This window comes from Thamnophis elegans, chromosome Z (genome assembly GCF_009769535.1).
Source record: "Thamnophis elegans isolate rThaEle1 chromosome Z, rThaEle1.pri, whole genome shotgun sequence".
NCBI classification, from domain to species: domain Eukaryota; kingdom Metazoa; phylum Chordata; class Lepidosauria; order Squamata; family Colubridae; genus Thamnophis; species Thamnophis elegans.
In genome coordinates this window covers 122,688,019-122,713,255 of record NC_045558.1, presented here as the reverse complement: position 1 = coordinate 122,713,255, position 25,237 = coordinate 122,688,019, and the positions used below count along the sequence as shown (strand labels likewise).

Genomic DNA, 25,237 nt, shown 5'->3' with positions numbered 1-25,237 from the left:
TAGTCACATATTCGGAAGTTGCCAAGGTTGAAAATACTGCTCTAGGTGGACTTCAAACAAGGACATGTGGGAATTAGTAATGGTACCTCTAGTCACTGTCATCTTGTCACCATCTGATTTTATTAAACATGAAACTTTGAGCATTCCTTGTCTACTAAGAGAGGCTGGACGCACTCCACTGGGCAAAATCTAGACAACTTTAGGAGCTTCTTCAAAGGGTTCAAGACAATATTGAACAACCTGATGATTTTGCCATTGCTGGTTAAACATTTTAGAAGTTGAAGTCGGTCTAGAGAACATCAGGTTGGGGAAAGATGGTCTAAGAATTTTGGAAGCTCAAGAGCTTCTGCTCAAGAATTCTGGGATTTGAAATCCATTCTTCTTAAAATTGCCATGTTGGGAAATCCTGCTCTAGCAGGATGATTCAAGGAGACAAAGTGCATAGGATAGGTAAAATTATTTCATTTTCCAAGGAACTAAATCGCACAAATAATCCTGAGTCAAAACCAAACAGTGTATTGGTATATCAAGATACGAATCCAGGCTCAAACGAAAACCGTATTTTTTAATATATTTCTGCCATAAACAAACATTTGTTATATGGCAGAAATATATATAAAAAATACGGTTCAGGGCTACGTGTGGCCCAGAGGTGGATTCCGGATCCCGTTCCAACTGGTACGGTTGGAACGGGCCTGGCGGCGTCCACATGGACACACACAGCACGCACGCACATGTGCAGCACGCACATTCGTCTTACCACCTTTGTGAGCCTCCGTGATGCTCCAGCTGCTCAGCAGAGTGTCAGGCAGGTGCTATACGCACCGTGTGCGTGCGCGGAAGTGCCGAAGACTTAAAAGACTGGTAAGGAGCTCAGGCAGGCAGGTGGGCCATCTGGAACACTGTACCGGAACGGTATCTGGTGCTCCAGGCAGGCTCCGGTATCGGGGCGTACCTCCTGCAACCCATCACTGGTGTGGCCCATCAACATCTCTTTAGTAACTGTGAAATAATGGTCAACCGTTGGAGAACTTTTTAAAATTATTGTTTCTTGAGAACTTGTGGAGAAGAGATTTTACTCCTCAAAATCTTTGATATCTGCCCCCAAACTGGATATCCTCATTGTCCACTTTTGGAGGATGATTCTTGATCTGCTGCACAAAGCATGGTAGTGGTGAGGTCCTGGTTTATGGCTTAGCGCAGTGATGGCTAACCTTTTTCGGAACGAGTGCCCAAAGCGTGCGTACGTGTGCCTGAAATCCCAAAATGCAATGTGTGCCTGTGCCCCGCCTGTGCCCTGCCCCCCACACCCCACCCCTTCATGGGCCCTGTCCTCCGCACACACCTCACACAGCCCCCGCACATGCCCTGCGCCTTGTGCTTGCAGAAACCTGAAGACCAGCTGGCTGGCGGGAGGCGCATGGACATGCACGGTGGAGTTGAACTGGGGCTATGGCTCGTGTGCCCACAGAGAGAGTGCTGCGTGCCATAGGTTCGTCATCATGGGCTTAGCATGTTTTGCAAGCCCAACCACTGTGGCCTATACATCTGGATAAACCAAACCCCAACTTAGTATGAAGGGGGAATCCACCCATTTTCACCCATGTTTGTCTATTGTTGGGCAGAATAACAAAGTAGTTTTAAAAAGTTGTAAGACTAAAAGCAAGATAACCAATATTTCTGCTTGACTTTTGACTTTTCAAGGAAGACTGTGGGAATGATGTATTGGAAGTCACTTTTAAGTCCAGGAAATATCTTGGATGAAATTGGCCTAATTGGTAGCTAGAAAGGGAAAAGAATGTAAGGTTCTGGGAAGTTAGTACAAATTTGTTCTTACCGGTAGTCCTCAACTTACAATCACTCATTTAGTGTCTGTTCAAAGTTACAACAGCACTGAAAAAAGTGACATGACCCTTTATCACACTTATGAGTGTTGTAGCATCCCTGTAGTCATATCATTAAATTTTAATGGCTTGCAACTAGCATTTATTTGCAGTGTACCCAAGATCCTCTGATCCCCTTTTGCGACTTTTACAGAAATTTGGGACTCGATTGTGATAATAAGGACTATCTATATTATCTAATCCCAATGGTGCTTTTTCAAGAGGCAACTGGATTTTCTGGGTTTTTCTTTGAAAACATTTCGCTTCCCATCCAAGAAGCTTCTTCAGCTCTTCACTTCTCATCCAAGAAGCTTCAAGAGCCAAAGAAGCTTCTTGGATGAGAAGCAAAACATTTTCAAGGAAAAACAAAACAAAATCCAGTTACTTATTGAAAAAGCACCTTTGGGACAACCTTGACCTGAATGACAGAGAATTTCCATAGATATATTATCCAGTGTATCCCTCTCCCGCCCTCCCCTTTGTATCTATCAGGTTGGTGAGAATTTCTTGACAGCTCAAGATGAGTTACGCAGAATTGCTTCGTCAAATGAAAATGTTTTCTCGGTGAAAAGTTTTGACGCCCTTGAACAGCTTCAGAAACAGCTGAAGGATAAGATCTTTAATATTGAAGGTTTGAACTCATGATTTTCCAATCATTCCCTTTCTGATGCTCTTTGGAGGGTGATTTGTTTATTTTTTAATGCTTAAAGTTTCTTTCTCTGGCAAACTGTAAGAGCTTCCCTGTTCTCTGGATTTATCTCAAGGCTGAAAATAATTTAAAAATAATTTATCTCAAGGCTGAGGTAAATATTATTGGATGGAGAGCCAACCCACCTTCATTTTTCAGGGGAGCAATAATTCAGCCCATCTCTAGAGAACTGAAAAAGATAATAAAAAGCTAAATGAAACTTCTAAAATTTGGCAAACGGCATGCTCATTGAGGGAACAAGAGCATTTGCTTCATTCATAATGTTACTACAGGTACTGCTCGACTTCTGACTGGCCGCTTAGTGACCAGTCAAAATTACAACCTACCTCTAATGGTACTTATAATCTGGATTCGAAGTTCTAACAGTGCCCCCTCCTCATGGTCACATGACTGCACTTCAGGTGCTTGGTAACATGGAAAACTGGCTTTTCTGGGTTTTTTTTGGCAACACAGTACCATAGTGAAAAAACGGTTTGTTTAATGACTGCATTTGCATAACGGCCACAATGTCCGCACTTAATCACTGTCGCATTTGCTTACCGGCTGCTGTTAAAAATGTCCTGAAATCAGGTTGGTTATGTAACTGATCCATTTTACAACCCTTACAACTTATGACCATAATGGGGACGCTCCGTTATAGTCGTAACTCGAGGACTCCACAATCCTGACATCACACAACAGGCCTTAAAGCAGCGAGGTTCATAGTAGCCACAGGCAGCATCAGCAATGCATAAATTTATCACATGATTTGTAGATTTCAAGTATTTTGATTCTGTTGCCAATATTTGCTCTTATTCGTCATTTTTCTTCTTTGAAAAAGGAGTCTCTAAGCCATCACCTAATGCCTCAGCCAGTTTTTTCGAGAAAGAATTTTCCCAAGGTGGATTCAGCGCCCTTCTTACACCAGTGAGTAGGCAACACAATACTAATTTATATCCTTTGTGAAAATATAAGCTTTTGTCATATTAAAAAAAAAAAGGCTAAAAAAAGCAGAGACTTGGGATTTTAAGGCATGGGGATGGATGTTTTAAGTCCTCGGACTTATGACACTTTCAAAAGCCATGCCGGCTGCAGAACTCCCCTGATTGGCTAAGACGAGAGCAGCCTGTCAGTGGGAAAACACTGATTGGTTCAGCCGTCTGACAGCTACTATATACAGTTGTTGTTGCGAGTTTGGGAGTTGCCTTGCACGTTGCATTGTTAGCTGTTACAATAAAGGTTGTTTGTTACTGCAACCTGCTTCGCTTCAGTTCCTGCCTGCCTAGTTCTCCCTAGAGAGCACATTCTGGCCTGGAGTACTTCTCTAAACCCAAAGGAAAAAGGGGGGAGAAAATTTTCATCTTGTCTATTTTCACAGATGAAAGTCACAAGTGACCCACAGTTTGTTTACCACTATTTTAAGGAAAAGAATCATACTTTTTTTTTTTAAAAAAAAGAATCCTGTAGTAACTACTCTGAACCCAGTAGGCAAGAGTGAAAATCAGTCATTAAAATCTGTATGTTCCATGTTTGCCTGAAAAGAAGACCCAACTGGAAAAATAAGCTTTATCATGATTTTTCAGGATGCTCATAATATAAGCCCTACCACAAAAACCAGCCCCAGTTAAGTTCATTAGCCAGATGGACGAATTTAGTATCATTTCCCTCCCCCACAAATAAGACCTAACTGGAAAATAAGTTTCCTAACTGGAAAATAATATGAGACCTTGTCTTATTTTCGGGGAAACATGGGTAGTTTCCTTGTGGGTGAGGGAATGGGGATTTATTTATTTATTTTTCCACATTTTTGAACTATCTCACAGAGGGACTTTGAGTGCAATACAATAAAAAAACCAAGCACATGGCTCTTTTACATTTCTTTGGTGCAGGTAGGCCTCAATTTTCAACAGTTCATTTAGAGACTGTTTGCAATTACAGTGGCACTGAAAAAAGTGATTTATGACCGTTTTTCACACTCATGATAGTTGCAACATCCCCACGATCATGTGATCAAAATTCAGACACTTGGCAGCCAGTTCATATTTATGACGGCTGCAGTGCCCCTAGGTTGCGTGATCATCTTTTACAACGTTTTGACAAGCTGAGTCCATGGAGAAGACAGATTCACTTAACAACCGTGTCACTAGCTTAACAACTGCAGTGATTTGCTTAATGACTGGGGCAAGAAAGGACGTAAAATAGGATAAGAGTCACTTGAGAAATGTCTCACTTAACAACAAAGATTTTGGGCTCAGTTTCATAAATTGAGGATCACCTCTACTGGGTGACAAGGCTACATGTGTGTATGAGGATAGATAAATTGTTCCGCTTTCATCTCTTCCTTGTTTCTTTTTCTCTTCAGGAACATGCAGTGACTGGGGTTGTCGGTGCTTATAGCTGGACTGGAGGATTAGAAGTATCATCCTTTGGAGAACCTCCTCAGACCCAATTCCTGAACATCAGTATCAGTGAGTCCTACATAGGTGAGTGATGGAGACTGGTCTTGGTTGTGGCTTGCCAGCGGCCAGCGGAGCTGGTAGCAGATTCGGACACTAAGGAGGTTGGGGAGGAACATGGCCAGTCCTGAAGTCTGGAGAGGACTCTGATGAGGGCTCTGCATCGGAGGCAGAGATGGGGCTGTCTGACTTTTATCAGCTGCCTTCAGAGTCAGACATCAGTGAGGCAGAGGAACAGCTGGAGCCTGTTCCCAGTGTGCGCATGCGCAGAGTTGCCAGCTGAAGGGAACAGCTAAAGAACAGGGGTCGACTTGGGAGTAAGGGCACAGGAGGACGATGAATGGTCCTCCCTGAGGAAATAAAAAGAGAGTGAAAGGGGAGTGGAGTTTGCAGGAGACAATTAGTCTGCTTAATTGGTTTGTGACTCTCCAGATTCCTTGCCAAGTTTTGAAGATACCGGCCTGGCAGCTCTCCAAGTTAGATAAGGTCTGTGACTGTAAATCCTCCCTTGAAAGACTTTGCTGGATATGAATGTGAGGAATTCATAATAACTTAATAAAAAGGATTTTTTTGGTCAGGAAAAGGAATCTGCTTTGTGGTTTGGGGAAGCCTAGGTCAGAACAGACTTTTTCTCCACCCTCTGCCCCAAAGTGCTAAATTGGTCAAATCCAAGAAACGCAGATTGTTTCTTCTTTTTTCTGGACAGGATACTCTGTGGCTTTAGCTCGCTTTCACGAAAGGACCTTCTATATCACCGGAGCTCCTCGGTTCCAGCATGTTGGCCAAGTCCTGGTCTTTGAAAGCAAGAGTGGACGCTTAACAGGGAATATTCAGGGTCAACAGGTAAGGGAGGATAGGAAACGGAATGTAGATCAACCTTCACTGTCGTACCAGAAGGATTGTAAAACTTCATAGAACTGTTGTTTTGCATCAAGGACAGCGTGTCATAGTTCTAAATTCATAATTAGTCTACATCCCACAGAGGTTCTATTAGAACATAGGCATAGATTGAAGAGAAAGAATTGTTACCAGAGAAAATTCAAGTAGGGGAGTCCTCAGTACAGGTAGTCCTCACTTAACAACCAGTCACTTAACAACCATTCAGAGTTATGACAAACTTCCCCAGAGCCACTTACAACCCAGTTCTGAAGTTCCAATGGCTGCACAACCTCATACACAACTGCAGTCCTGTGTTTGCATTTTGGGCACTTGGCAGCTGGCCTGCATTTATGACTGTTTGCAGCATTATATGGTTATATGGCTACAATTTTCACTTGTGTGTATGTATGTGTGTGAATTTCTTGTCCTATTTCCAGCAGACACTGCCATTGACAAAAATAGGTTTATTAACCACTGCATTTGCTTAGCAATTGCAGCTTAGCAACTGCAGCAAAAAAAAAGTTATAAAACCAGGCACAGTCCTATGGTGACCCAGTTAATGACCACCGTGACTTATAACCATATTTCAGGCTCAGTTATAATTATAGAATAATTCAAGGATTGCCTGTATACTGTTGGATTTGTTGATTGGGCCTAATGAGGATTGGAATGCAACATTAACTAGACCCATGATGGCGAACCTATGACATGTGTGCCCGAAGTGGCATGAGGAGCCATATTGGCTGGCACATGTAGTGTTGCCCATTCGTCTTCTGGGTTTCTGGCATGTATGCGCATGCGACGATCAGCTGCTTTTTTGCAGGTGCAGCAGTGCCAGAAACGGGAAAAACTGGTCTTCCGGTGTCCATTGTGCCTATGCACGCTGGCCAGCTGATTGTTTTACACGCATGCATGCCAGTAACTGGAAGACAAGCTGGCCGGTGCTGACCGGAACTTCATTTCCTGGCGCGTGCATGCCCACTTGGCAGTTTCTCTTCTGGGACCCGTCCCCAACGAGTGCACATGCACTCCCTTTTCGGCACTCGGTGCTGAAAAGGTTCACCATCACTGAATTAGACAACTTGATTTATTTACTAATTTATTTGACAGACCCCATTTTTCTACTCAATCACAAGCCTTTTAAGGTGGCTAAGACTCAGTAAAAATGCAGTACAAAAATGCCAAGTCATAAATCAAAATCAACTCAAGTATTCATTAACTATTAAAAGTTTGGTGAAAGAAATGTAATTTGGCCACCCTTGTAATGGAAGACGGCATGGGAACTGAGCACTGCTCCCAAGGAAGAGCATCTACACCTTGACAAGAGTGCAGAATGAGGCCTTTTCCCAGTTTCCAGAATAATAAGCTTCTGTTAAGAAGATCTGTAGATCTGGCTAGTTTCTTAATAATAGAATTAGGCTCCCTTTGATCATCAGATCCTCAGCTAATAAAACATCTGTAATTTTTTTTGCAATATTTTTTTTATTTTTTGTTACAATTTTAAATTCTTTTTACAAATAATGGTTTCCCCCTTTTACATTCTCTCTTATATATAATTTATTTTGCATCACATTACCATTCCAATTTCAGCCCCATTATTTTCTTCCCATATTTTCATCTTAAATTTAATTTTTTCTTAACACTTAGGCAATATTACTTTTCACCATTTCTGAAAAATATACCAAATTTATCATTTCATTTTCCATTTGTTATTCTAATTTCTATCTATATATATATCATATATCATCAAATTCAATTTTAATAGAACAAGCATTTTACTTAATTGGCTATCCACAATTAACAATGTTATTTTATTTAACTATGTATCATTAGCAGCATTAGCATATTTCATTTTCTACCAATACATCTCTTCTTTCCCTTCCTCCTTTCCTAGCTTTTTTCTCTTAATTCGTCTCTTGCTCTTTGATGTTCCATTTTTCAACAGTTTTCTATTTGTCCTTCTATCCCCCACTCTTGAATTCCTTTTTTTTCTCCCCCCCCCCCTTTATATGTATTATAACTTTTCTTCTGGATTTTCCCTATCATTCTTCTATGAATTATTTGAGTAACCCTCTCTAGGATTTCTCTTTTTTGCTTCCCACTGTTTCTCTCTTTATTTTTTTTATTTTTTTCTTGTTTTGGATAGCATTTTTCTTTTTTCCTCTCTGCTCTTTTTGAGTCTCTATAAATCTTAATAGAATTATTTAACATGTTTTTATTTTCAGATTCCCCACCCCCTCCTTGTTAACCTCTTGCCTCTCATTTGTGTTTCTCTTTGTCAGTTTCTCTCCTACTTCCTGTTCTATATATTTCAATTATTTTTCTGGTTCTTTAATACATTTAAGTGTTGTACATGCATTTTAACATTTTGAGTAACTCTTCATACATCCCACGCTCCATGTTCAAATTTAACACAAGTTTTTTTTAATGTTTTTATATTTTACCACGCTTAATTAAGTCTCTTTCTTATTTCCAAATTTTTCCAGCTATAATATCCAACCCCAAAGTAAAGCAGTTGGTTTCAAGGTTTTTAACTTTCTTTCTCAGCCTTGGCAAAACAAAGTCCAACAACAGGAAATGGCCATACACTCCTTAGAAAATCTTCCACTTATCATTTCTGTGTTCAAGGTCGTTTTTCCACTGTACTTAGTTTCCAGATGTTGCTTTTCTCAAGCAGATGGCTTTTACAATCCCACAGACAGTCAAACCAATAAATTGTCAGAGTTTTCAAAAACCAAAAGTTCCAAATCCAGTAATTATTTTTCTGTTTTCCCCGTTTCTTTCCCCCTTTTTTAGATGTTCCAGTTCCAATTATATTAGCCACAATCTTTGTGGGCAGTCACCATTCCCCCCCGCTTTCTTTTCCCTCCCTTTGTATTCCAAGTGACACTTAGTCGCTGTTTTAAATAGCAATAGCAATTGCAGTTAGACTTATATACCGCTTCATAGGGCTTTCAGCCCTCTCTAAGCGGTTTACAGAGTCAGCATATTGCCCCCAACAACAATCCGGGTCCTCATTTTTACCCACCTCGGAAGGATGGAAGGCTGAGTCAATCCTGAGCCGGTGAGATTTGAACAGCCGAACTGCAGAACTGCAGTCAGCTGAAGTAGCCTGCAGTGCTGCATTTAACCACTGCGCCACTTCGGCTCTGGACCAATCTTTTTAAGTTCCAAATTTAAATTTTTCTTTACTCTTGGGTCGGCCAGCCTTTCTCCTGGTCCCAACACTCCGTCTGATCACTGCTCCAGCTCCAATTTTGGTCTAGATGCCCCAGCTCCAGAGCGGTCATTGAAGATGGCCGGCACCCCCGCTGCCGGTCTGGAGAGCTTGTTTAGGACCTGCCAAAGAGCTTGCCTTGCTCCTCATGGTCGTTCGAAATGCCTCTCTTTCTTCACCAGCCTTTCAGGACAGTTTTGGCCCAAAGGCCTCGGGATGACGGTTCGTGGCTGGGTTTTTCGCGATGCTCCTTATTTATTTTCCCAGCCGTTCCCACCGCAATGCCTCCGGTTTATCCAAAACCTCTGTGATTGTCAGGCGCAAATATCAAATAGCCATTTTTTTGAGTTCAACTCAGAAAAAAGGCTTATTATTGCTACATGTTCACAAGAATCTTGCTTTAGGTCTCTTTAGTGGATGCTTTTGATCGAATAGGATCCATTCTATGACTGCTTTGGTCCACCTGCCATTAGTGCTTCTTGCTATGTGACCAGCCCATTTCCTTTTCAATTTACAATGCCAATTTTGATGGCATTGTAGACTTTCCTTCTCTAATCCATGTGCAGGTCTTTCTATCTTTTCTTGTAATGCCAAGCATGTGTCTTTCCATGGCTCTTTGTGCCACTCATAACTTTTGTATCAATCGCGAGGTTAGAATCCATGTTTTGACAGTTCCACCACAAAACCGCGGTAGACAAAAGCGCGCTTGACAAAAGCACGTACGTGACGTCATCACAGCGCGACGAAAACATCACGCTGTGAGCGGTAAATTTAAAATTAAAGCGAAAACCTTACCCTAACCCCCCCCAAACCTAACCCTAAACCTAACCCTAAACCTAACCCTAAACCTAACCCTTAACCTAACGCTAAACCTAACCCTAAACCTAACCCTAACCCTTAACCTAACCCTAACCCTAACCCTAACCCTAACCCTAACCCTAACTCTTACCTTTATGTGAATCGGCTTGCTTTAATTTTATTTTAATTTCAATTTAATTTATTTTTAATTTTTTTCGTCGCGCTGCTGATGACGTCAGGTACGCGCTTTCGTCGAGTGCGCTTTTGTCTACCGCGGTTTTGACGGGTCACGGTTTTAACAGGTATATGTTAGAGCAGGTAGCACACACAGATCGAGAACTTTTCTCATCAGGCATGGGGGGAGTTTCTCCTTGAAAGTTATCCTTAGCTTGGCGAAAACCTTTTCCATGGAATCCCAAAGGTGTTTTTTTAAGGAGGCAACTGCACTTTCTTGTTTTTTCTTAAAGACGTTTTGCTTCTCATCCAAGAAGCTTCTTCAGCTCTGACAGGACAATGGGGAATGGAAGGATTTATACTCCTTGCAGGCAGCTGCTCATTTACATCCTTTAAGAGGGTCATGGGAGGGACACGATGGTTCAGTGGCTAAGACACTGAGCTTGTCAATCAGAAAGGTTGGCGCTGTGTAATGAAGTGAGCTCCCATTATTTGTCCAAACCTCTGCCAACCTAGCAATTCGAAAGCATGCAAGTAGAAAAATAGGGACCTCTTTGGTAGGAAGGTAACATCATTCTGTGCACCTTTGGTGTTTAGCCATGCCGGCCACATGACCATGGAGATGTCTTTAGACAGCACAGGCTCTTTGGCTTTGAAGCAGAGATGAGTCAGGAAGGACTAGCACATATGTGCGAGGGGAACCTTTACCTTAACCTTAGAGGGTCGTTGAAGCACTTGGAGGTTTATCTGTATCCTCAAAGTCACCTGAATGGTGTTCCTGGAGCACTACTCAGTCCTCTTCCACAAAAGAGACCTAAAACAAGATGGATTGACAATATTTGCAAGTATGGCGGGCCTAATTGGTGAAAGAAAGCTCAGGACCATATTGGTTGGAAACATGCGGAAGAGGCCTTCATCCTGCAGTGGATAGACCATGGCTAAAGTGATGATGATACATAAGAATTTAGTCAACTAACAGTCAAAGTTCAATTGGTGTTAGCACAGTATTGTGTTGTCCTATGACTGATCTCTTCACTCACACAGACACACAGACACACAGACACACAGACACACACACACCAGAGTGGGTGGATTGCCTAAACAAGCTATTTATTGCTGGACAGTTTTTCTCTGCGGCTCAGCACTTCCCTAAAAATGGCTGACCACAAAGCAACCAGCTCAGCTCTGTGACCTATTTTCTTGAATAATTCTTCTATTAAGACTTTTGAAAAGGAGATTAATAACCAATAAGAATTCATAAAGAAAAAGGAAATGAAAAAAGGGAGGGGGAGAAAGGCAAAAAGCAGAACAAGAAAGAAAGAAAAGACATAGAAATAAGTAGCTTTATTTTTCTTTGCAGCGAATATACATATAGTTCATTGGTGGGTTTCAAAATTTTTTAGAACCTATTCTGTAGGTGTGGCCTATTTTGTGGGAGTAGCTTGGCAGTCATGTTACTGGGTGGGAGTGGCCAAGTCAATGTCACTGAATTCTTTGCCCCAAAGAATGACCTACAAGAAGAAGATATATAAAAAAGGAAATTTATTATTTTGTGCACTTACTACCATATTTTTCGGAGTATAAGACACACCAGGGTATAAGATGCACCAAGGTTTTGAAGAGGAATTTTTTAAAAAGAGTTGGTAGGTAGATAGAGGGAGAGAGAGAGAGAGAGAAATACAGTAGGTAGGTAGGGAGAGAAAGAGAGTAGATAGGTAGAGAGAGGGATAGAAAGAGGGAGAGAAATACAGTAGGTAGGTAGGGAGGGAGAGAGAGTAGGTAGGTAGGTAGAGGGATAGAGAGAGAAAGAAATACGGTAGGTAGGTAGGGAGAGAGAGTAGGTAGGTAGGTAGGTAGATAAAGGGAGAGATGGAAAGAGAGAGAAATACAGTAGGTAGGGAGGGTGGGAGAGAGAGTAGGTAGATATGTAGATGTTTCAAGGTGTATTTATCCATGTGCTGGAGAAGGAAATCTGACAATCTGCAGCACTTAAGACTTGTTTCTGCTGGCACAGCACTTGATCAATGTAATTCTCATCAATCACTCTAACTAAAGAGCTTTCCAAAAGGAAAAAAAAAGTTTTTGCTTTCTGCAAACCTCCCCAAAATGGTCCGTTTTTCGTGAATGGGCCTATTTTTGTTTTTTTCCCCAAATAAAAGGCATGAATAGTGCCTTGGGGGGGGGGGCGGCTTGCAGAGTGCTCCTGGTGGAGGGGTTGGCCAAAAACAGAGCAAAAAGGTTCGCCATCACTGCCACAGAACGTCTTTTCTTCTTTTTAGGTCGGTTCTTACTTTGGTGCTGAACTCGCCACCGTGGACTTAAGCGAAGATGGAAATACTGACCTCCTTCTAATTGGGGCTCCTCATTACTACAATGGAAGCCTAGGTGGGATTGTCCACGTCTCCTCCATCAACAGCACGGTGAGTAAAACCATCGGAGGCTGGAAGAGAAATCTAGGATTGAGAAGAAGCTTTCTCACATTTGGTGAATTGTCTTTTCCTCCATCTGTTCATTTTTGGGAGGAAATGCTGAGTAATCTCAGCAGGTTTCCCCCCCAGTTATTTCTGCCAAAGGAGGCAGATCATGACAAAATCTTCAAGCCTTCTCCTTCCCATCTACCTGACTATAGCCTTTCATTTCTTAGCTTCAAATGCCAAAAACTTTCTAATATGCATGTTTGTTGTTGTTAGTTGCGAAGTTGTGTCCAACCCATTGTGACCCCAACAAACAACATTCCTCCAGGCCTTCCTGTCCTCTACCATCCTCTGGAGTCCATTTAAGCTCAGGCCTATTGCTTCGGTGATTCTATCCAGCCACCTCATTTTCTATATTGTCCCCTTCTTCTTTTGCCCTCAATGTTTCCTAGTATTAGGCTCTTCTCCAATGAGTCCTTCCTTCTCATCAGGTATCCAAAGTATTTGAGTTTCATCTTCAGGATCTGGCCTTCTAAAGAGCAGTCAGGGTTGATCTCCTCTAGGACTGACAAGTTTGATCGCCTGGCAGTCCAAGAGACTCTCAGAAGTCTTCTCCAGCACCACAGTTCAAAGACCTCAATTCTTTGACACTCAGCCTTCCTTATGGTCCAACTTTCACAGCCATACATAGCAAAATATATACATATACACATATAAATACATATACACTTACATACATACACATGTAATATATTATATTATATACAAGCAGTCTTCAGCGTTCTGAGTAACGCATCCACTAAAATCAGAACTCCGAGGCAGGTCGATTCCTCAAAGAACATGTTTATTGGATACATCAGATCGGTACAGCTAGTGAGCACCAATTCCAAAAGTTCCTGTGTTTTTCCCCTAATTAAAAGAGTAAATATTTCACTCCCCAAATGTCATTGGTCACATTGTCCAGTGAAAGTAGCTGGAAGGCTACTTTCAACTGCTACTTGTTGGCATGACCTTGGTTCCCACAAGAAAACTTTTTGTTTTGACTGTTTACCAGCCTATCTAGTTCCCCCTCCCTTCCCCCTCTCAAAGTTCATGGCAGCACAAGATGTCTTCAGCCAGGGTATTGACACAATCCCTTTATTATAGGTTCCACTTGTGCAAATTTGACTACTCACTAAAATGAATTTGTACCCCAAACTCAATCCTCATGACATTATTGCAATTACAAGTAGTCCTTGGTGTTAAGATCACCTGAATTTTAAATAACTGTAGTCAACTAAAAGTGGAGGTATGATGATGTTAATATTTGAGTTAAGATATTCGAATTAATATGAATTAATGGAAGAGATGCACAAAAACTTTTTTTAACCAGTTGATATACTTTTTTTATAACATATGTTTGTTGTGGTTTTTTTGTGTTTTTTATTGTTGTGTTTATCAAATATATAAGTATATATACAATAGAGAGATACAAAGTGTGTCTGTGGGGGGAAATATAGTTAGGATAGATTAGCAAAGGTAAGGGAATAAGAAATGATACTAAATTATATCTGGGTTGGCAGAAGTACCATCCCAAGGAAACATAAACTGAGATTTAAAATAGACACACCAACAATAGTAGAAAAAGAAAGGGAGAAAGGAGGAGAGAATGAAAGGAAGATGGGGGAAAAAAGAAAGAGGTAAGGAGAGGAGGATGGAAAGGAGAGAAAGAGGAGGAGAGAGGGTAGAAAGGGGAAGAGCAGGAGTAGGAAAAAGGTACGGGAAGAAGGAAGGGGAAGGAGCGGAGGAAGGAGGAAAGTAGAGAAGAGAGAGAGGGAGAAAGGAAAGGGAAAGGAAAGGAAGAAGGAAGGGAGAGAGAAGGGAGAGAGGGTAGGAAGGGAAAGAGGAAGAGTAGGAACGAAGGAGAGGCAAGGGAAGAAGGAAGGGGAAGGAGAGGAAGAAGGAAGAAAGTAGAGAAGGGAGAGAGGGAGAAAGGAAAGGGAAAGGAAAGGAAGATGGAAGGGAGAGAGAAGGAAGGAGAGAGGGTAGGAAGGGAAAGAGGAAGAGTAGGAGCGAAGGAGAGGCAAGGGAAGAAGGAAGGGGAAGGAGAGGAGGAAGGAAGAAAGTAGAGAAGGGAGAGAGGCTGAAAAGAAAGAGGTAAGGAGAGGAGGATGGAAAGGAGAGAAAGAGGAGAAGAGAGGGTAGGAAGGGGATGAGGAAGAGCAGGAGTAGGAGAAAGGTACAGGGAGAAGGAAGGTAAAGGAGAGCAGGAAGGAAGAAAGTAGAGAAGGGAGGAAGGGAGAAAAGAAAGGGAAAATAAGGTGGTGTTATAACAGGAGGAAGGGATGGTAAACAAAGCAACCCAAACTGTATATTATAACCTATTAAATGAAATAATAAATGTATAAGAATGATAAATGTTAAAACACTTGTAACCAAACGACATGCTATCTGTGATGATGGGTTTTTTCTGTTTGTTTTTTTTCATTGTGGGTATGTGTTGTCTATGTAACAAAAAAAAAAAAAAAAAATATTAAAAAAAAAGATCACCTGAATTTTGGTCACTAAGTGATGCAGTTGTTAAGCAAGATGTCACTGGACTAGACAAGATTCCATAACCTCTTCTGTCATGGCTGTTCAGTGAATCATGCAGTGTGTAAGTCAATCCAACTTCCGCAGTTGATTTGGCTTGCAATCACACTTTATACGAGTGTTTAAATATAGAAATGTATGGTTGTTTTTCATTTTCATTACATCAACTGGATGAGGTCCCTTGAAAGTGGTTGATAAGCAGCAAAGTAGAATATAATATAATTCTATTCTCTCTCTCTGTCTCTGACTTTTGACACACATACACACGTATGTATGTATATGTAATGTGTGTGTGTGTGGAGAGAGGGAGGGAGGGAGGGAGGGAGGGAGGGAGGGAGGGAGAGAGAGAGAGAGAGAGAGAGAGAGAGAGAGAGAGAGAGAGAGAGATAGCCTTGATATTGTCTTCAGTATGTCCACAGGTAGCCCTGAAACAGAATAACAAAAGTTGGAAGGGACCTTGGAGGTCTTCTATTCCAACCCCCTGCTCAAGCAGGAACTCTATACCACTTCAGACAAATGTTTGTCCAATCTCTTCTTAAAAACTTCCAGTGTTGAAGCATTCACAACCTGCAGGCAAGTAAAACTACACTAACTAATGTAACTCACATGTTTCATTCCAGGGTGAGCTTGTTCACCTTCAAACGTTGCATGGAATCCCAGGTAATGGACTAGGCCATTTTGGGGCAGCTCTCTCTGCATTAGGAGATATCAGTGGGGATGGCCTTACAGATGTGGCCATAGGAGCCCCGATGGAAGATGAAAATCGGGGGGCCATTTATATCTTCCTGGGTGAAACAGACCGACTGAAGGAAGTACACAGCCAGGTAAGTCCAAATGTCAAAAATAAGGAAGGTAAGAATAGCCAATTGAAGCTTCTCTACCTGAGTTGATGTGCTCCAGCCTTAATGATCACTTTTTTACTTCCTTCTTCCTCACAGCGGATTTCGGCCTCCTCTGTTTCTCCCGGGCTCCAGTTTTTTGGACAATCCATTCAGGGAAGGTTGGATCTCAGCAGGGATGAGCTGACTGACTTAGCTATTGGAGCTCTTGGAAGTGCAGTGGTGCTTCGGTAGGAATGGATGGGGTGGTAATGGGCATGAACCAGACCTGGGCATTTTATGGGCCCCAGGCCACATCCAGCCCTTTGGCTGTTCCTGTCTGACCTGCAAAAATTGGTTTTGTTTTGAAGGTAATTGCTAATCCCCCCCCCCCCATCTTATCTGCATGTGTGTATACCTAAGCACTTTCACAGCCCTATTGGTTCGGCCCTCCACAACAGTCCCAATTTCTCATGTGGTCCCTTGTGAAAATTAGTAAATGCATTAAGCCTCATGGTATTGGATGTGTGTGCAAAGTTCACTAATAATAATAGGGTAGGGTAGGGTAGATTAGACTAGACTAGGAATAGAATGGAATAGAGTAGAGTAGGGTAGAATATAGAGCATGGCATGGTATGGTATGGTATGGTGTATAGCATAGCATAGCATAGCATAGCATAGCATAGCATAGAATAGCATAATATAGTCCTGGTGGACTCGCTATGCAGCCTGCTTGCAACCAGACAATAGTAAGAGGGAAGGTACTGGAATTTAAGGGAGGTTTGGGAGGGAACTCTGGAATGCAAGTGTGCTGCCTGAAAGTGTGAAATCCCGAGGTTATCGAATGGGAATGTCCGAGGCAGACAGGACATTTCCAAAATAAATCAAGTGCAACTGGACTGGTGGACAATGGGACATGGGAAGCGTAGGAAGGAAAAGATTTCCTATACTGTTGATGCGTGAAAATGTCAGAACTGGCTTATCTACTTCTGTACCCAGATGGCTTTTCAGTAAAGTTATACTGTTGGAGAAAAAATGTCCCAGGGGTTTCTTTTGCTGTCTAATGCAGTGGGATGGTTGACAAGAATAGAATATTCTTTATTATGTGGTTGGACACAAAAGGATTTAATAAAATATCCATCAGCTTATCTCTCTCATCTATCTATCTATCTATCTATCTATCTATCTATCTATCTATCTATCTATCTATCTATCTATCTATCTATCTATCTATCTATCTATCTATCTATCTATCTATCTTTGTGTGTGTTGGACGTGGTGACTCAGTGGCTAAGACACTGAGCTTGTCGATCAGAAGGTCGACAGCTGAGCGGTTCCAATCCCTAGCGCCACGTAACAGAGTGAGCTCCCATTATTTGTCCCAGCTTCTGCTAAACCAGCAGTTCGAAAGCATGTAAAAAATGCAAGTAGAAAATTAGAGATCACCTTTAATGTAACAGTGTTCCATATGCCTTCGACGTTTAGTCAGGGCGGCCACAATACCACAGAGATGTCTTTGGACAGGGCTGGCTCTTTGGTTTAGAAACGGAGATGAGCACCGCCCCCTAGAGCCAGAAACAACTAGCATGCATGTGTGGGAGAACCTTTACCTTTACACCTTATGTAAAATGATCCGGAGAGTGGGATAAAATCAATAAAAGTAATTTAAAAAATATTTTTGGGAGCTTGGCTTGGCTTGGCCCTTGGCACAGTGGTAGTTTGACATTGACTTGGAACCTACAGTGTGAACTGAGTTGGTTGTTATCTCCAATTGTTGGTTGTAGAATCACAGCAGCTGATAGCTTCTAGCCAATCTTGTCTGGTTTAGGAAGCTAAGCAGGGCTGGCTATTAATTGTATGGGAAACTACCAGGATGGAGACCAAGGCTATAGAGTAGACAACGTAGAAGGAGGCAATAGCAGATCACTTCCTGCTGCCAAGAATATTACAACATGAATGAGTCCACAAAATCACCAGAAGCTAAACTTGACTCAAAAGAGACTTTGCTCTTGTTAATGCTAAAAGAGGAATTGTGCTGCATGTTGCATAGAGATAGATGGAGGTTGTGAAATGCTAAGACCAAGCTTTATTAGAGATCTCTGTACTTTGAAAAGCAGTTGGTTAGGAAAAATCATAACACCTTTCTTTTGCTTTCCAGATCCCGGCCTGTTTTCACTGTCCTTACTTCATTGAAATTTACCCCGGATTCAATCCCTCTGGGTGATCCGGAGTGTGGAAGCAGAAAGATTTCAAGAATTGATTCTCGTGGGCAAGTCAGTCTTTGCTTCACCTTAAATCTTCTCAGCACGAAATGGAGCTCTGGTAACATCTCAGCGTGATTGTTCTTTTGCTTAATAATCTTAATGTTTTAGGTTTTAGGATGCTCCTCTTTCCCTTGTGTCTTAAGTGATGATAATTTACTTTGCAACCACTCTTTTCGTTTGCCATTCTGTTTCTCATCAACTGATTTATTTGCATCCCACCTTAATTATTTGTATAAATAACTCAAGGTGGCAGTTTCCCTGAAAATAAGACCCAACTGGAAAATAAGCCCTAGCATGATTTTTCAGGATGCTTATAATATAAGCCATACCCCCAAAATAAGCCCCAGTTGAGATCGTCAGTCAGACAAGACGCATTTTAGTACTGTATTTCCCCCAAATAAACCCTGCATCTTTCGAAGCAAAAAATAATATAAGACCCTGTCTTATTTTCGGGGAAACATAGTTAATACTCCTTCTGTAAGCCATAGCCATCACATCTTACTACTAACTTCCCCACAACAACCCTGTGAGGTGGGTTGGGCTGAGATAAAGAGATTGATGCAAAGCCACTTAGCTGGTTTTGTGTCTGAAGAAGGACTAGAAATCAGAGTTTCCATAATACAATATAAGATATTATCATTAATATTTAAAGTCCTTCATGGTTAGGGCCTGGCTATTTAAGGCACTGCCTATTTTGTACTCATCTAGTCATTAAGATTTACAGGAGAGACCCATTTGAAAATTGCCCCCTGGTCCAAAACCCAGTATGTGGGAGCAGGCCCTAATCTGTGTTTCATAGCTGTCCTTGCTAGGAAATATCCTTTCACAGAACTGTGTTTAATACTTGTTCATTTGAGTTCTAGAACATCTGTAAAGATACAATTTCAATACAATGTAGTGTGTTTGTGTGTGTATGTATGAGCAGCCCAAGCTGTGCTTGATAGGAGAGGAAAGAATAGGAGCATCGATTAACATGTCTGATGTAAAAACAACAAAGCTAATTATAGGTGGGAGATGGGTAGATGGGCCTATTACGCACACAATGGCCAAATTGATTAATAGTGTATAAAGGCAGGTATCTCTTTAATGGTTTTTACACTCTGACGATGTTAGCTAACAAAACCTAAGTAAGCAATATATTTTAAAGTTCCAGGGATCACAATGTCTGTTTCTTCTTTTATAAATACACCTGGAACTCGTATTTTTAGGATAATTATATATGCAGGAAACAGAATCTCATTTTTAATATTAGCCAGTGTGCTCACAGTAAAAATGACAGCAAAGGTTATCTTAAGATGTGTGGACATGGTGGCTGAGGAATTCTGGGAGTTGATGCTGGCTGTGGAAATATAGGAGTTGAAGGTGCCAAGTTTGAAAAACACTGCTGTAAGACAATTATAAATAGCAATATATTCCCATGTTATTTAAAAAAAAAAATCTCTGCATGCTAACCAGGGGTGGGATTCAGCCAGTTCAGATCGGTTTGGGTAACCAGAAGTTAATTTTAATCTGGTTCACTGAACTGGTAGCTACAAGGACTGTCTAGCCCCACCCACCCTGCCACTCTTCTCCCAGGAGTTTCCATGCAGCCCGTTCATCATGCCACGTAAGTGCAGGGGCCATAAGGAGACTCTTGGAGGGCAAGAAGTGGGCCTCCCGAACGTTCTCCGGAACTTGGGGAGAGCGAAAAACAGGCCTACCGGAAGTACCGGAAGTCCGGAAATGGCTCCGTTTCCGGACTCCAGAGGGCCTTCGGAACCCGGGGGAGGCCATTTTCACCCTCCCAGAGGCTCGAGGAAAGCCTCCGGAGCCTGGGGAAGGCAAAAACGCCCCCATGCCACCGTGGTGCAGGAAGCTGACTAGGCCACACCCCCATGGCCACGCCCACTCAGCAACTGGGCAAAGAACCTACTGTTGAAACTTTTCAATCCCACCACTGATGCTAATTCACTTGTTCTTTCAGTTAACGCTCATTGTATTCAGTTTTTTTCCCCTTCTGTCTTCCCCTTCATTCTTTTTTTTAACAAGCTTCCTTGAGACCCATAATCAACTTCAGCCTCCGTGTTGATGTTAAACAGGCCTTACCACGCCTGATGCTAGAGAATGAGTCACCCAGTTTTTCAGATTCTCTCCAACTTGGAGTTATGCCCATTTGCATCAACAAGACTCTGTGGGCTCAGGTAGGTACCATTATGCTTTTATCCAAACTGCCCAGAAGGGAATGGTTGGGTCCCTTAAGAGGGCAGCATCAAGGGTATTACAAATTACATTTCAGTCATTTTAACTTCCTGGCTTCTTTGGACAAATCACAGAACTTGTGATGTGAATCCTGAGCACACACACACCCCCCCCCCCACTGTTAATGATTGAAAGATACTTTTAAACTATCCTTTTTAAAAATAAAAACTTCATAGAGTAAAAGATAAATTACAAGAAAAAAAGGAGGTAGAGAAAATGACTCCGGTGACCCGGAGGACACAAATAAACCTCCAAGTAGCTTCAGTGACTTTAAAAAAATGCAAAGGAATATAATATAATATAATGCAAGGAATATAATTCCTTCCATTCCCTACCATCCTATCAGAGCTGAAGAAGCTTCTTGAATAAAAAGCAAAACATCTTCAAAGAAAAAAAAGAGAAAGTCCAGTTGCCCCTTGAAAAAGCACCTTTGGGACAACTGTCTTGCTTAGCAACAAAAATGTTGGATTCAGTTGTGGTTGTAAGTTAAGAACTGCCAGTATAATGCCTTCTGACCTTCTTTTTAATAGGTAGTTATAAACTTATGGTTCCCCCTTCCCTCTTAGATATTATGCATATCCCTTTAGCCCCTGGTTGAGGAAGCCTGTGATTGCTTTTGCACAGAGGTGAGCTGCTGCGGGTTCGCACAGGTTCAGGAGAACCTCTAGCTAAGAATCTGCCTAGTTTGGAGAACCCACAAATCCCACCCATGACCCTGCCCACCTCTCCCTTCCCTGGAGTCCCCGCACGGCCCGTTTTAGATGCAGGTAAGTACAGGGCCCGCACAGAGGCTCGGGGGCGAAAAACAAGACTCCCGGAAGTTCCAGAAGGCCGGAAACATGCCCATTTCCAGCCTCCAGACAGCCTCTGGAGCCCGGAAGAGGCCATTTTTGCCCTCCCAGATGCTCAAGGAAAGCCTCCGGACCCTGGAGAGGGCAATCCCTCCCCCATGGTGCAGGAGACCAAGTAGGCCACGCCCACCCAGCAATTGGGGGGAGAATCCCTTGCTAAAATTTTTGAAGCCTATCCCTGCTTTTGCACTGATTCACGTGAGGAGTGATGCCCATTGATTTCTGGCCTTCTACCAACTTATTGGAATTTAAAGAAAAACTTGAATCTGTGATTTGTGCCAGTTTCTGTAAGCTGATGGACAGCTCATTTTCCCAGTGGCAAAATTTTCTGCCTACAGGTAGTCCTCAACTTACAACAGTTCACTTAGTGACAGTTCAAAGTTACAACGGCACTGAAAAAAGTGACTTATGACCATTTTTCACACTTACGACCATTGCAGCATCCCCATGGTCACATGATTTACATTCGGATACTTGACAACGGATTCACATTTATGACGGTTGCAGTGTCCCCGGGTCATGTGATCCCCTTTTGTGGCCTTCTGGCCAGCAAAGTCAATGGGGAAACCAGATTCACTTAACATCCATGTTACTAATTTAACAACGGCAGTGAGTCACAAAACTCACTTAACAAATGTTTCACTTAGCAACATAAATTTTGGGCTTAATTGCGGTCATAGCTCGAGGACTACCTGTACTGGCGTTTCAAAGGATCTACAGGTAGCTCTTGATTTACAACTGCAATTGATCCTGGAATTGCGGTCAAAGTTGCGCCAGTCATTAAGTGGATCACCATGTGACCGCACCAATTTTATGGCTTTTTTTTTTGTGGCAGCTGTTAAGCAAATCCATTCTCCGCAATGGACGGTCTTTGCTACAAATCAGAAGTAAACGCCGGTTTCTGGCATTAGTAGTAGTAAAATGTGTTTATGTACTGCTGGACACTGCAAGTGATCATAAATGTAAGCCAGTTGCTGAGCACTGAAAATGCAATCACATGACTTTGAGGAAGAGCTGGCCATCAGAACTTTAAATCCAATGCCCTTCTGACCTCAAGACTGGACTACTGCAATGCGCTCTACATGGGGCAGCCCTTGAAGAGCATTCGGAGACTTCAGCTCGTCCAGAATGCAGCTGCGCGAGCGATTGTGGGTGCACCTCGGTACACCCACGTTACACCTATCCTCCGCGAGCTGCACTGGCTGCCTATCAGTCTCTGGATACGCTTCAAGGTGCTAGTCGTCACTTATAAAGCCCTTCATGGTATTGGACCTGGGTACTTGAGAGACCGCCTGCTGCCAATTACCTCCCAAAGACCCATCAGATCCCACAGATTAGGCCTCCACCGGATTCCATCTACCGGCCAATGTCGATTGGCGACTACCCAGAGGAGGGCCTTCTCTGTGGCTGCTCCGGCCCTCTGGAACGAACTCCCCGCAGAGATTCGGACCCTCACCTCCCTTCCAGGCTTTCCGTAAAGCCGTTAAAACCTGGCTATTCCAGCAGGCCTGGGGTTGACGAGTTCCCTTCCCCGCTCGAATTGTGTGACTGTTGATTGTTTTTTTAAAAATTGTTTTCTCTGTATCTGCTTGTTGTGTTGCCTTGTCTGTACTACCCCCCCCCCCCCCCCCGGGATTGTTAGCCGCCCTGAGTCCCTCCGGGAATAGGGTGGCATAGAAATGAAATAAACCTATAACCTATAAATCTGAGTCCATTGAAACTTTGAAAAGATGGCTATGTGACTGGTCATAAGTCAAGGACCATTTGTATGTTCCTTCTCTACTCTGGCAATCTACTCTTGATTGCAGCTATTAGGACAAGAAGATCATGCAGAAATGCTAACCATGCAATTGTTTCAGCTTTATAGCTTGAAGGGACTTTTAAATGCAGTAGAGGAATGGCAGCGATACAGCTGGTAAACTTCCACTCCTATCAAGAACTCAGATATTTTCACCGAAATGAATACATGATGTACTAAACCTGTGGGTAGCGAGGTGATGCTAGACATTTATTTGATTTTAACTTTGGGATCTTAATTTGATTTCCAGTTTGGGGCTTATGGGAATGAATGGGATTTTGTTGCTCTGGGATCAGATAATCACATGATTAAATAAAGATTTCTTTTGTGCTTTCCAGCTGATTATCTGTTTGTGGTGTTCTTAGCATTTCAGAGTGATTAGATGTCAAAGTAGGTTGGCTTCAAATGGTTTGGTGAGAAATTGAGGAATGTATACCTTTGGAGCTCCTGCTGTGAGGACTGCAGCTGTAAGAATTATAACACTGAAAGGAGAAATGTACTGATCTGGATAGAAATGCCTGATCTCCAGAATCTTTTTCTTAATTGGCCCCAGGCCTGCCTTGATGACTCCTTCTCTCCAGTTGTGCTGTGGACAAAGTTCTCAGTTCAGGAGCAACCAGATAACAACAATCTGCAACCCGTCCTTCACCCTGAGACAAAAACCTCCACTGACATTGAGGTATTTTTCTGCAGTCTGTTTTAGCACTTCCTTTATCTAGAACAGGTTTCCCCAACCTGTGGACCGGGACCCACTACTGGGCCATAAGCTAATTGCCATTGGGTCACGTGAGTAGCCAGCCAGTATGTACATCGCCACATGCATACATAATTCCACTCATGTGAGCCTGTGTAGCCACGTCCCACAGAGATTGCTAAACTGAGGAAACAAGAACTACAGATATCACCAAGGAGTTTTCAGTGGGGTCTCGGATAAATACAGAATATTGGAATTATAGTAGGATGTCCCCAGTCTCATTTATAGAGTTCACTAATACAGAAAGTTTAAAATGTTTCTATTAAATCTCTCTCCACCTGAGTTGAGTTAATGACTATAAGGTAATCTGTCAGATGACATATTTTGCAGCTGGCATATTTGTTATGAAGGGATTTCACCAGTGTGAAAGGTTTTGGTATGTTATAACCTGGCTAAATTGAAATTGAAGTCACTGGTTATGATTGTGTGATCGAATGGATTCTCCTTGCCTCCATAAAACAGCTTTCTTAATCTTGACAACTTTAAAATGGGCAGACATCAACTCCCAGAATTCCACAGCCAGCATCTTAAAGTTGCCAAGGGTGAAAAACACTGACATAGAGGATAGCTGTCATACAGATTTCATAATGAGAAAACTGGAAAGCCCATCCTCCTAAAGAAGTAAAACTAGACAATCCTGTGACCCATTGGGTCATCCTTTGAGCGAAAGGTAATGTGAACAAACATTCAATTTTAAACTGACCAAAATTCCCCCACCCCACCCCTTACTGATAGTTACCTAATGATTATCTAAGAAGAGTAAACATCATCAATAGAAAAATGATTGTAATGATAAACAAACTTCACTAATGTCAATATTTACTTACCTAAACAGGAAGATTACAGGCGGGCAAAAAAACCCAGAGAGAATGAAAGCAACTTCTGACTTCCTGCTGGCTTCCCCAACTACCGGTATTTTTCTTGTAGGAAGCTGGTAGGGAATGTCAAAATTTGCAGTCCTATAACCACAGGGACCCTTCAGCAGCCATAACTTTTAATTCAAGCTGATCTGAACATCATGGACATTTCAATTATGCAGGAGTAATGGATAATTGGGTTCTTTTAAGTTAGCAAGTTTACCCAATAAAGTTAGCAAGGTACCCAGTTCAAACATTGTGGCATTATAATGCAACTGAAGAATATAAAATAGACAACAGATAAACATTTAGTATATGTAGATGCTTGAGGAACTCGTGAACACATTATCCCATGTAAGATCTTTGATTCTATCCATCTGTACATTAATTTATGCCTTTGCCTGCTTCATCTATGCCCTCCTTAAGAAAGCGCCTTCTGTTCATTAGTCCATGTTACTTACCCCATCGCTGTTTATCTCGTATTTTAATAGGTTCCTTTCCAGAAAGACTGCGGTCAGGATGGAATTTGTGTGCCTGATCTTTCTGTATCTTTTCACTTCTCAGGGTGAGTAATGTA

At 42.1% G+C, this 25,237-nt stretch overlaps 1 protein-coding gene across 1 annotated transcript in view; it reads left to right on the top strand.

Annotated features, from left to right (window-relative positions):
• LOC116523069 (integrin alpha-X-like) overlaps nucleotides 1-25,237 on the top strand; it is a 57,461-nt gene that overhangs the window by 16,600 nt on the left and 15,624 nt on the right. The window contains exons 9-19 of the mRNA XM_032238248.1: nucleotides 2,376-2,514; nucleotides 3,413-3,498; nucleotides 4,934-5,054; nucleotides 5,734-5,870; nucleotides 12,375-12,515; nucleotides 15,701-15,904; nucleotides 16,019-16,149; nucleotides 18,057-18,220; nucleotides 20,191-20,342; nucleotides 23,603-23,728; nucleotides 25,152-25,225. Of these exons, the coding sequence (XP_032094139.1) occupies nucleotides 2,376-2,514; nucleotides 3,413-3,498; nucleotides 4,934-5,054; nucleotides 5,734-5,870; nucleotides 12,375-12,515; nucleotides 15,701-15,904; nucleotides 16,019-16,149; nucleotides 18,057-18,220; nucleotides 20,191-20,342; nucleotides 23,603-23,728; nucleotides 25,152-25,225 (1,475 nt within the window). The remainder of the gene's footprint in view (nucleotides 1-2,375; nucleotides 2,515-3,412; nucleotides 3,499-4,933; nucleotides 5,055-5,733; nucleotides 5,871-12,374; nucleotides 12,516-15,700; nucleotides 15,905-16,018; nucleotides 16,150-18,056; nucleotides 18,221-20,190; nucleotides 20,343-23,602; nucleotides 23,729-25,151; nucleotides 25,226-25,237) is intronic.